This window comes from Rhinatrema bivittatum, chromosome 3 (assembly GCF_901001135.1).
Source record: "Rhinatrema bivittatum chromosome 3, aRhiBiv1.1, whole genome shotgun sequence".
Lineage (NCBI taxonomy): Eukaryota > Metazoa > Chordata > Amphibia > Gymnophiona > Rhinatrematidae > Rhinatrema > Rhinatrema bivittatum.
In genome coordinates, this window is record NC_042617.1 from 391,734,479 (window position 1) to 391,747,083 (window position 12,605).

The following is a 12,605-nucleotide window of genomic DNA, read 5'->3' on the forward strand; positions in this document are numbered from 1 at the left end:
CTCGCACCAAAAAAGTAAATCTCCTCTACTTTGACCCGTAGGACTTCCTTGTGGAGTGGTTCAATAAAAGGCCAGAAGAATAGGAGAGATATCCCTAGAAAGACTCCAGGGTTGTGGAGCTACCCTCTCAATAGCCAGACTGTAAAGACCAGGGACCTGATATTGGGATGGCACAACAGTCTCCAATATAGAATGATAGGGATTTTGCCAGGCTGCCTGGATCTCTGAAGGACCATCTCCCTTAGGAATGGAAACCAAATCCATCAGCCAAAAGGGCACTATGAGATTCATAGTTCCCTAGTCTCTTCTGAGTTTCAGCAAGATCTTTGTAAAGAGGGGAATTGGAGGTGCAGCTGCAAAGGTTAAAAGTGTATAGCAGGCATGGACATTGTTTAAAAATACAATCTTAGAAGTGCAATCCAGATGTATTCCACGCATTAAGAAAGGTGGAAGGAAGGCATAACGATTACCAGCATGGTTAAAAGGTGAGGTGAAAGGCTATTTTAGGGGAAAAAAATCCTTCAAAAATTTGAAGAAGGATCCATCTGAAGAAAATAGGAAACAGCATAAGCATTCTCAAGTTAAGTGTAAAACATTGATAAGGCAGGCTAAGAGAGAATTTGAAATGAAGTTGGCCACAGAGACAAAAACTCATAATAAAAACTTAAAAAAATATATCCGAAGCAAGAAACCAGTGAGGGAGTGTTGGACCGGTAGATAACCGAGGGGTTAAAGGGGCTCTTAGAGAAGATAAGGCCATTGCAGAAAGACTAAATTTATTCTTTGCTTCTGTGTTTACTAATGATGATGGTGGGTAGATACCGGTTCCGGAGATGGTTTTCAAGGATGATGAGTCTAATGAAATGAACCAAATCACTGTGAACCTGGAATATATAGTAGGCCAGATTGACAACCTAAAGAGTAGAAAATCACCTGGACCAGAAGGTATACACCCCAGGGTTCTGAAGGAACTAAAAAATGAAATTTCAGATCTATTAGTTAAAATTTGTAACCTATCATTAAAATCATCCATTGTACCTGAAGACTAGAGGGTGGCCAATATAACCCCAATATCTAAAAAGGGCTCCAGGGGTGATCCGGGAAACTATAGATCAGTGCCGGGAAAAATAATGGAAACTATTCTAAAGATCAAAATTACAGAGCATATAGAAAGACATGGTTTAATGGAACACAGCATGGGTTTACCAAAGGGAAGTCTTGGCTCATAAATCTATTTCATTTTTTTTTTGAGGAGTTAATAAACATATGGATAAAGCTGAATCAGTAGATGCACTGTTTTTGGATAATTTTTTGGATAATTAAGGGCTATAGCTGTCTTTTTTTAAAATACTAATTAAAAGCTGCTTTATAACAAGGCATGTGATAACAAAATGAAGAACCTATAGACTGTTATACCAACCAAATTCTACTGTAATAAACCTTCTTATATAACACATTTCTTGGCTCCAAAGAGACAGAAATTGTATATGAAAGTGTTTCCTTCACTTCAATACTTTCTTAAGCATACGGAAGTAAAGTGGGTGGAAAACTGAAACCGCTTTAGCAGCTTTTGGCTTAATTCCCATATTAGTAACAAGACTATTCGAGCGGCTCAAACAGATCTGAAGAAGTCTACACTACACTATCAGATCAGACACACTATATTATATGCTGAGATAGTCAAATATCCAAAACAAGTTCTTTCCAAAGCCTTAAGAAGCAGCAATTTTTTGTATAGCTCAATTTACCCTTGCATCTGCGCAAAGTTGTATAAATGGAAAAAGGCTTCTACTACTACTACAACTTCTTTCTAGAACGCTTATATTCAGAGAAACTGTCCAATCTCACAACCCAGAAATATTTCTTACATTTTTTATTATGAAATAAAAGTTCAGCAAATAAGCAGCAGAGGATGCTGTTCTAATGGACCAACAAAATACATTTGTGCTGAGCTTTCGAAAGCTGTACTCCTACCCTGTCAGTGCATTTATAGAATAAGACAACCAAGCACGAAGCCTTCTTACAACAGCTCTCTCCCTCTACGGTTGCCCTTTACTTTTCAACGAAAAGACAAAAGAGCAACCCATAGGGGACCCAGACAATCTCTGAAACCCTGAATTCACACTGGTTCAACAGGAATCAAACAGAAAACCTACGCAAACACATATACGCAGACAAACATCCCACTTATTATAGTAGTCACAAAACCAACCATCAATGCCTTAGCAAGTTGCAATGCACAAGGAACTGGTGGAATACAAGAGTAGCATGTAAAAAGGGTGGTATATAAGTGTAAATGTAAACAAACACAAAATTAACAAGATAATATGTGAATATTGCATGATGTCTACTGACCTCATTTGGTACAGAAATGTGCATATAATTATTTAAACCTCCTCTCCCCCCCCTTCACTGGCGGTGGGTGTTCACCTTCAGAGACCTGCTGAGCACTAGCCAGCCCAATGTAGTGTCTAGAAAAAGGTACAGATCAGTGCTGTAAGGCTCAAGGAATCACCAAACAAAACCAGTCCATAAAAATGGTGTTCTAATGCAAGAAAACATAAATTTAAAGTCCATGTACCAAAGTATAGAAAAAGGCTAAAAAAAATCAGCAAAAGTCTGGAGTTAAAAAAAAAACCCAAACAAAAATAAAAAAGCAGTCTCTTAGATAATTCACAAATCTCCTATGTGGTTACTCACTTTCTCTTCTCAGGTTCCCACTAAGGTCACTTTTTCCTCCAGACCCCAATGAAAAACAGGAAACCACGTCTCCTTTTTCTATTTCTCTCTGGCTTCAGACTATCCCAGGTCAAGAGTTCTAATCCTTCCAAATGTCCTGTTACTCTTACCAGAGAGAACTATTACCTTCAGTGGATTAAACAAAGCCTCTCCAATTACTAAACTCAAAACCTGTCTGACTCCAGGCTGCAACTCCAGTCTTCAGTTACTGCTCTTTATGACTCAAAAAGCCATCCTTTATACCACCCAAAACATGCCCATTCCCTTTGGGGGTTGAATCTTCCTATCACTCAGTCTATACCATTCCTCCTCAACCTCCCTTTGCTTAGTGATAAATTGCATCCTGCTAAGGGGTCTTGCCTCCTAGTGCTGTTTGAATTCTTATTGGTTAAGAATGATGTCTTTATTATGATGTAAATTCTCCTCCTTTGTTAGAGTTTCTTGCTTATTAATATTTTTTCCTGGAGTTGTGTCTGTATCCTATATGTTTGAGGACCAGGATTTTATATGACATTGCTAATTTCTTTTTTTTTTTCCTCTGATTTTGCTTTATTTGAGTCTTAATGTCATAAAATGTTTTCTTTTTCAAGTGGATTTGTGAAATATTGTATTAAAAGTTTAATAAATAAAAAAAATATAAAAAAGAATAATCAAATACAGACAGGTGTCAGTTATGACTACTAAACAATGACACAGTGGTTTTCACAATACTTAATGTCAATTAATGGCAGGGTAGCTCAATGACATCACAATGTGCTCTGACTTCCCTGAGATTTTAACTTCTCTTTATCTTCTTTAGAGAAAATTAACTTGTGTGGCATGTTGCTGTATTTCAAACTATATAATCAAGGACGCAATGTACTAATCAAAGATAGAGAAGCTCAATGATATCATAATGTGCTCTGACATCCCTGAACTAGCCAGTTCCCCTATAGCAAAGGTATCCAACACCAGTCCTTGAGGGCTACAAATTAGTCTGGTTTTCAGGATATCCATAATTAATATGCATATAATTCATTTGCATAAATGGGAGGCACTGCAAGCAAATATATTACATTCATACACATAAGGGATATCTTGATAACCAGACTGAGAATCAGGAGTTGGACATCCCTGCCCTATAGGAATTAGGTAAAAATAAAACCAAGTATATGTGTATAGGGAGGAGAAGTAGGGGGATCAGAGGCACTTCAAAACTAAGTCAGGTGTCACTGGGTACTCTACTATCTGTGACATAAATTTTAATGAAATTGGATGAATGATTCAAAGGTTATTGGGTGTGTGGGGAGAGTAGAGAGAAAGAAGAGCCACACAGACATGATGATTTTATAAGATTAGTTTCCCAAGAGTAAACTAGGCTTTCTCCTACACACCCAGCAACCTTTTTACACACACACACACACACAACACACACACACACATGACGCTGTTCTCAACTCCTGCATTGCTGTCATGACCTCACACTCTTTCAATCCACTTCTACACAGGCTAGTGTGGCCCCTGTGTGCCACAGAGAAGGTGAAGAGTGCCTAATATTTGAGAGATTGGTGTTTTCTCCTAAGGGAAACTGGCAAGGGTATTATGAAAGGGGAAAGGTTCCAGAAGTTTAGCGTCATTCAGTGGTCAGAGGGAGTGCATCGTAACTCTCTGACAGAATACCAGCCACACAACTTTCCCCTTACACACACACACACCACGCTGTTTCTCAACTCCTGCATTGCTGTCATGACCTCACACTCTTTCAATCCACTTCTACACCCTAGGGGCTGGGTTTTGGAAAGGGTATATAACCCTGCTTAGAACATAAGAGCCACCAAGCCAGCAGGAGGCAGCTGTGACCCCTTCCTGGGGTTACAGGGGGAAGGAGGAGAAGTTGGACAGAGATACCCCAAAGGTGTCTCAGAAGCCTGAGAAATGTGGAGAGATATCTAAAGAAGTTAATCTGATACTTTTCAGACTGAATTAAGGGAATTGTAAGGAGGGCCTTCAGGATCAAAAAGGATCCTGTGGCTGACTGGAGTCTCTGAGCAGGGCTGGGGAGCTGCATTCCATCTACAGAAGAGGGAGTGAGTTGCCTTGCAGCCATCCTAAAAAGCATGAGTAACAAATTGGATTTAAACTCTTGTGAATTCTAAGGAAGATGGGCCTAGGCTGAAGAGAGATTTGTATATAGAACTGAGATTTGAAGTTGTTCTGAACTCTTGCAAAAGGATTGAGATTGAAACAACTGATTTTTATGGAAGTGTAATCTCTACAATTTTTGGACTGATTGAACAGTTTGTTTAAATAAATTATCTTTCGCAGGAGCACACCATCTGTAGTGGACAGTGAATTTGTGGAGGTGTTTGGGAGTGTGTCCTTGGCTCAGTCTAGCCCTGCAGTTTATCTGCCCCTAGTCCACAACCCAGCTGAGACTGATTTCTTCATTTTGGGTGAGTTATCCCAGACTCCCCGAAGCTGAGAAGGTGAACCCAGAAGGACAGGCTATATTAGCAAAGCTAGGAACACTGGCTACTGAAGCCTCATCTATTACATACAAGGAATACATACCTGTACTGCCTTTATACAACCCATTCAAGCAAGCACTCTGCCATCACCTACAACACATCCATGCTACAAAGTGCCTTCTAGGCTAAGATGTCCGGCACATCTTCTGCTGCCACTGCTTTGAAAAGGGCTACATATCAGTAACTCATGGAAGCAACTATACCATTTACATAAAGATGGACACACATGGAAGCCAAAGAGTGTCGACTACCACTCATTCTTCTTGCCGTTTCTTCTAAAGGCTGCTATTTTTTTTTAAACTGTTTAATCAACCAACTTACAATACAAAAAATATTCATAGAGAAAGATATACCATCATGGGCACAACTTCCATCGTACACATTTCTATCTTCCATCCCAAGACTACACCAAGGCATGGGATAAACAAAGTCTTCTAAAACATTACACACATCCACAGGCCTGGGCTCTTATTACCAGTATTGGAGAAAGTAACTTAACAGACAGCAACAATATCCCTACAGCGATAGGCAAGGAATAAGCACATGATAACCTCCATGCCAAGGGGCACATCGATTTGAAGATGCCTACCGGGCTGCCCAATAGGGACCCCAAATACTTTCATAAGTAGTGAGTTTATAGTTCAGCAGAGAGGTAAGCTTTTCCAAGTTCACTATGTCTTGTGTTTGCGAGCGCCAGTGTGTTATCAGGGGAATAGATTTTCACAGTGAAGCAACAGTAAAATGAGCAGCACGTATCAGTTGAGTTATCAATTTACAACCATTCCTGGTAAGGGTCCTTTGGTGTGTGATCCCTAGAAGACACAGGGAAGCATCTATTATTGGTTTGGTTAGAATTTTTTTTAAACTTCAGCCTGTATCTCTTTCCAGAAAGTTTGCACATATATACATGACCACCATATATGTATAAATGTGCCTTCCTGGCCACATTCCCTCCAGCACAGTCTACAAGATGCAAGTGAGAATCTAGTATAGAAGAGTGGATATCGATAACTCCATGTAACAATTTGTATATCAGTTCTACTCTCCTGCTGCAAATATACATTTTTTATGCCCTTTTCCAGATCAATTGCCATTGTATCCAGTCTAGCTCTAAGCCTATATCGCTCTTCAACTTGTCCATTAAAGGTAGTGGAACTTCCCCCACTGTCCGAATGGTCCTATATATGATGGCTAAGCGCTTCCAAATTAAATCTTCATCCATCAGCACATTCTCAAATGGTGACGGATCCCTTCGCCTAAAGCCTGCTATTTATCATCCCCATGGAGAACAGGATGTCTGTAGCTGTGCCTGGGCAGCACAAATGTGGTGGAGACAGTACAAAACATGTAGGAAACACACATACATATTCACTACTTGACTCTGTATTAGAGATAGCCACAGCACAGTCCAGTCCAGACCTTTACAGCCAGCACCTCCAGCTATTACCTGCCAAACCTCCTCTATTTGCTTCTCTGGGACTGCAACTGGGATAAGGAGGACTATCCTGGTAGTTCTCCCTGGCTATTCTAGTAAGTCTGGCACATTTTGTTTATTATCTAATTGAGAAGGTAGAGTATGGATGCTTTGTGGAGGAGTTCAACATGTGCTGCCTGAACAAATATGTCTTCACTAGACCAATACTTTGCTTTGTATCTGTTGGACTCAGTCCATTAATGAGTGTCTATCTCTCTATTTTTTTTTTTTTTTTTTTTGCAGATCAGTCTGGACTTCAAGAGGCAGTTGCTCCTGGTCCAGTAGTTGGAATTGATCTGAACCTGATCAATCAGCTCAAATAGGATTAGTGACACTTGTGTGCCCCAGCAGGACTGAACACTGACCTTAAAATCATAAGATCTGCTTATTATTGTTTGCAGGGATAGTAGAAAGGTCACTGAGCGTGATCAGTCCTTCAGAACAAGCCTCAGTAGAAAGGTCATTGAGCCTGACAATGTAGATACAAGTTATAAGATCTACTTGCTAATACTTATAGAAATGATAGTCTTCTTTGCTAATATTTATAGAAATAATAAAATCTCACTAACCCCTGATTCTGCAGTCATGAGGTTCCTTTGCTACTATTTACAGGAATGGGGACGAAGTCACTGACTTTATAAAACTTGAAAGTTTTGATTAGGCTGAGGGAGGGGGATGGTTATCATGCAGAACTATATAAAAATGGTCAGAACTGTCAGAAATCAGATCTCTTCAAGCAAAAGACTTCTGGAGGTTGCAAAGCTGATCAATTCCTGGGGTCCTAATCAACACTGTAAGGAATGTATGCTTTGCTTCATATATAACTGTATTAATTATTGTGTTTGTTCTCTTTATCTGATAATTGCAATTACCCACTCAGTGACTATCTGATAATGCTCAGTGGTTCTGATTATCACTCATTACTCTAGGCACTTACTCATAATAAAACCTTGCTAAGTACCTGGAAGCGAAGAGTACAGACTCAATGTGTTTGGGACCGGTGGGTAAGAACATTTTGGGTAAGCCCCTGGAGCCTGTAAAAAGTCTGCCAGTGTTACAGGTGAACCCTGGTTAAAAGCCCATAGTCCTGGGGACACTGCCAGGGTTTTGGCACCCTGCCATCCAGATACCAGGAAGTAGAAATGGAGGAGTCAAGGATGCCCTGATGGCTCATGGAGTACCCTCAGTGGGCTCTGAAGGACCACTTCTGGTTGGTAGACTTGATCCAGCCAGTGTGTATTTCCCTATATATGTCTGGCATGTTCCAAATATCTTTTTTTTTCAGGCCTTTTCAAAAATGTTTTAGAATGTTTCAAAAGTCCAAAAATAACAGGCAAACAACCCCTTTCATGATAGCAGATATTTAAGAAAACTCACTATTTGGCTGCTGTTCTAGTGAACAAGCCCTCTGAATAGAGAAAAATATTGTTAAACTTTATTTGATGCTCAAAAGAAAATGACAAAATGTATAAGGAAGATATTACTTTTCTCTTACAAGTCTTACCTGGCTTACTTGTGCAGTAGATGTTGGCAAAGGATTTGAGATCATGGGACCAAATATGTCTAAGTCATCATTTAAGGCTGCTATACTGGTGGTAGATCCATTAGTAACTGGTGCTTCAGCTGGACCATCTTAAAAGAAAATAGGAGACGAGTTAACAAAGATGAATCTTTAAAATATCCAGAATTTACAAAGAAAAACATTTGGAGATCATTAAACTAATGCTGAGAGATTTTAAATCAAGATTTACAAAATAATTCGTGAGTACAGTTATACAGCTGGTAATGCTAAAACAAGATCAGCGGGTCCATCAAATAAACAGGGCATTGCTTTATGCCCATCTCTATGGAACAATTCAAAGGAAAGAAAAACTTGCACTGTATAGCCAATTCAGATGCACCAAGAAAACAATCTCTCTACCTCAAATGTGACAATCGGCAAAAGTTCCTATATCTGCACGTTTTCCATATAGCAAATTATATCATATTCTGATCATTGTCCTTCAGTTGTGCTTTGAAGTTATTCAGTACTGTCGTGATTACTGTTTCCACTAGCAAAATGTTTCATAACTTCAGCAGTCTTTGCATAAAGAAAGCTTGCCACCTTTGAAGGTATAACATCCATTTTCCCTTAGGGTGTTCTTTCAACATTTGTAGTAACTTAGTAGATCGCTTTGGCCTTTTCCAACACTTGGATATCTTTTGAGGGTAAGTGCCCCAAACTGAACCCAATGCTCAATGTTAAGTTCAGCAGCATTCTTATACATTGGGAGGACATCATCTTACCCCCTTTTCAACTCCTATTCCTGGAACACGCCCAATTTGGTTTCTGCAATTTGGCTTTATAAAATCTGCTGTCAATAATAACGACCTAGATAATGTACTTGCACCTGCTAATTTATGTCATTCTTGTAAGTATTACCCTACACTAGTCCAAACTGAACCTCATTTGCCACATCTTTATTGCTTTGTCTAGTGCATTCAAATCTGTCTGTCAAAGAAGTGAATCCTGAAGTAAAACTGCAAATGTGATACCATTTGGTATCATTTACAAAAAGAACAGTAGTTTTGCTTACTCCTTTCTTTAGATCATAGATTAAAATGTTAAAATGGTTTATGCCCAAGCACTGAGCCTTCTTTTACCCAAGTCATTGAATGTATTCAAATTAGAATATACTATTAACTATATCCTGCTGCTGTTTCCCCTTTAGCTAGATTCAATCTCATTCATAAATGTCTCCAAATTCCATCTTGTGTAATTCATAAAACCAGCATTTTATATATAGTACCACATAAAGGTGGCACTTTTCAAATAGCCTGCAGAGTTTCAAACTATGCAGGCATTTTTAACACATACACTAAAACTGTCCATGGATTTGTGCAGGCGCCGTTTCTCTCTTCTGACCTAAACACCCACAGAAACACCTTCTTTTTTGCCTGTGACTTTGAAACTTACACATGCTCTCAGTTGTATTTGAGGTGGGTAATTACTGTTTACTTGGACCACTTTTCCCAAGTAAACGGTACCCTAAATTTTTTTTTTAGCAATGTCCACATACATTATACCAAACGTATTTCCTATATAACATTCCTAGAGCATAGCATACAGCTTTGCATATATGTGTTCATAACAGTATTTTAAAATGCCAACAGTTGGTTCTTAAAAACATTTATCAAATAACCATCAGAAATTATCTGCCTAATGAAATACGTTGGTGAGAAAGTGACTTAGTTATAGATGAGAGCACTAAAGGTCAAGAATGTTTGCATAAACAAACAGGCGTCCTCGATTCCTATCCACTGGTGGATTACACTCTTCCTCTCACCCAGCCCAAATAAAGCTGCAACCTATATCAATCAAGTCAATTGCTTGGCAACCTAAAAAAAATGTATGTTCAAAGGAGGAGAGTGACTGTGTCCCTACTATTAGGGTGTAGCAATGAATATGCTGTATTTTTGTATTTGTTCAAAATTTTATTTTAAATATTTATAATTGTAATCCACTGCGTGTTAAGTAATTAGGATCAGCAGAACCTAGGTGCTTTAAAATAAATACAAATGAATGCTGTTTTTATTTAGACCAGTGTTTTACATATTGTCCATGAAGGAAATGCTTGCAGATATCCAAATATCAGAACTCTCTAAGAGGGTTTTAGTCTTCCATGATAAAATGGCCTTGGAAATCCATATCTTCCAGCCCTTTCTGTTATAAGCTATAACAAAAGGATGGCTGGAGGGGGCAATTTCATTAAACACCTGAAACACTGTTAGAGGAGAAGAGAACTGATAGCCAGTAACATTCAGGAAGCACCGCATCAATACTGAACAAAAAGGATCAAGCAGTAACTCTCTTCTGACAGCATAAAATTGGGAGGTATTCAGTGGCCCAGATAAATGATTCCTTAAAATGACCTGAAATAAGAACGAGGCAAAAAAATAAAATAATGAAGATATGATCTCTCAGCTATTTATGTTAATTTACATTTGTAGACCACCTTCCTTGTACCACAGTAAAACCCAAAACACTTTACGAAAAGTTAGTACAATGATAATAAACATATATCAATACATCATTAATCTAAAATGTTAGTAAAATACATTTATACAAAACAGTTGATATAACAAAAATACATCAACTCAGAAACAACTTAAACCAAACCTACTCTTACCAGGAAGGCAAAGCCATAAACTAGCTAACAATATATCCATTTAACATTAGATTAGCTCATTCAAACATATCCTAACATTCTCATCCCACCTTTAAATAATACTAACTTCCAGCCCACGGTTGCTCCTGAGAGAACCCCCAAAGAGGCTCTCTTAGCGTCACCCCTTCAGGAGTGAACTGTCTCTGCAGTGGGGTCGGCTAAATATTTTGCCCCAAATGACATCATAAGGCAGGACCGGGGCATGTACCTTCGTCAGAATTCAAAGGTGAAGTGCTAGAAAGTACCTGTTTTTGCAGTGTTGCACACAAATGACACATTTTGGTTAAACACAATATTAACTACGAAGACTATATTGTAAAACAAGGTTTGACTATTTTCTCACAAACAAAATACACCCAACAATGAAAGGATTCAAGGTTCTCACTTCTGTTCAAGAAAAGACCAATCCCAGTTGCCAGAATTGAAATTTTGGTGAGTATATTGTAACACTTCATTGGCCAAATGACAAGAACTCTACAATCTCAAATACTGTTGCATGAAAATATATGAAAAGCAAAAAGCAAGTTTCCTTATCGTAAATGGTGTTTTCCATAGATAGCAGGATGAATTAGCCATGCTGTCTGGGTGACATCATCCGACAGCATGGATCAGAGCTGTCTCTTCAAGCTAGCAGACCTCTGCTCTACTGAGCATGCATGGCAGTTCCCATGTGATTGTTGATTGCTAGATCTCCTCAGTTCATTCCAAAGCGAAAGAAGGATCTTTCATGAAGTAAGCTATCCAGGAAGTAGAGCAGGTTAGCATGGCTAATGCATCCCTGCTATCTATGGAAAACACTGTTTACAGTAAGCAAACTTGTTTTTTTCCCATCAGTAAGTAGGCTGAATTAGCCATGCTGTCTGGGGAGTCCCAAGCTGAGGGTTGCTACAGAGCTCTGCTCTCATTTACATATTAATTATTTTTTTTTTTGCAACCCAGACTCCTGTATGGACAGCCTTACTTTTTTGTCATTTGTTTCAGGACTGCTTGGCCGACGGAATTGTCAGAGGCCATAAGTTTGTCCAGGCAGTAGTGAGATGTGAAAGTATGAATTGAAGATTAAATTGCCATTTTGCAGATGTGTTCAATTGGTACATTGTGAAGGTGTAACACTGAGGCTGCAGTGGCGTGTACTTGGTGTGACTTTACTGGCCCTCTGCAATGGCAGTGAATTGGAAGAATAGCAGTGCTATATGCAACAGGTGATCCAGTTGACCAACGTCCTCTTTGCTACCTCCACTCCCAGTTTATTGGGGTTGTAAGAAACAAATAATTGGGATGACTGTCTATGCTCTTGAATTCTGCATTTATAATATGTGAAGGCTCTCATGCAATCTAAGGTGCATAGAGTCTTTTCTCCTTCATGTTTGTGTAGTTCAGGAAAAAACGTAGGAAATATGATTGATTGATTGATTGATTGATTGAGGTGAAAGACAGATACTACCTTTGGCAGAAATCTTGGATGTGTACGAAGTACCACTTTTTCATGGAAAAACTGCAAATAGGGTAGAAAATGAACTAAAGCCTGGAGTTCACTTACTCTTTTCGCAGATGTTATAGCAACAAGAAATATAACCTTAATTAGGAACTTTAGTGAAGATGATCCATAGGCTCAAATGGTTCCTTTGTGTAGGTCTTTAAGAACATATTAATGTCCCATGGTATTGAAGGCTTTTG

General features: G+C 38.8%; 1 protein-coding gene across 5 annotated transcripts in view; it reads right to left on the reverse strand.

Annotated features, from left to right (window-relative positions):
• Positions 1–12,605, reverse strand: part of SMAP1 (small ArfGAP 1) — a 656,078-nt gene that overhangs the window by 18,658 nt on the left and 624,815 nt on the right. For all 5 annotated transcript variants that reach the window (XM_029595644.1, XM_029595646.1, XM_029595645.1 and 2 more), the window contains one exon: positions 8,225–8,352. In XM_029595644.1, the coding sequence (XP_029451504.1) occupies positions 8,225–8,352 (128 nt within the window). The remainder of the gene's footprint in view (positions 1–8,224; positions 8,353–12,605) is intronic.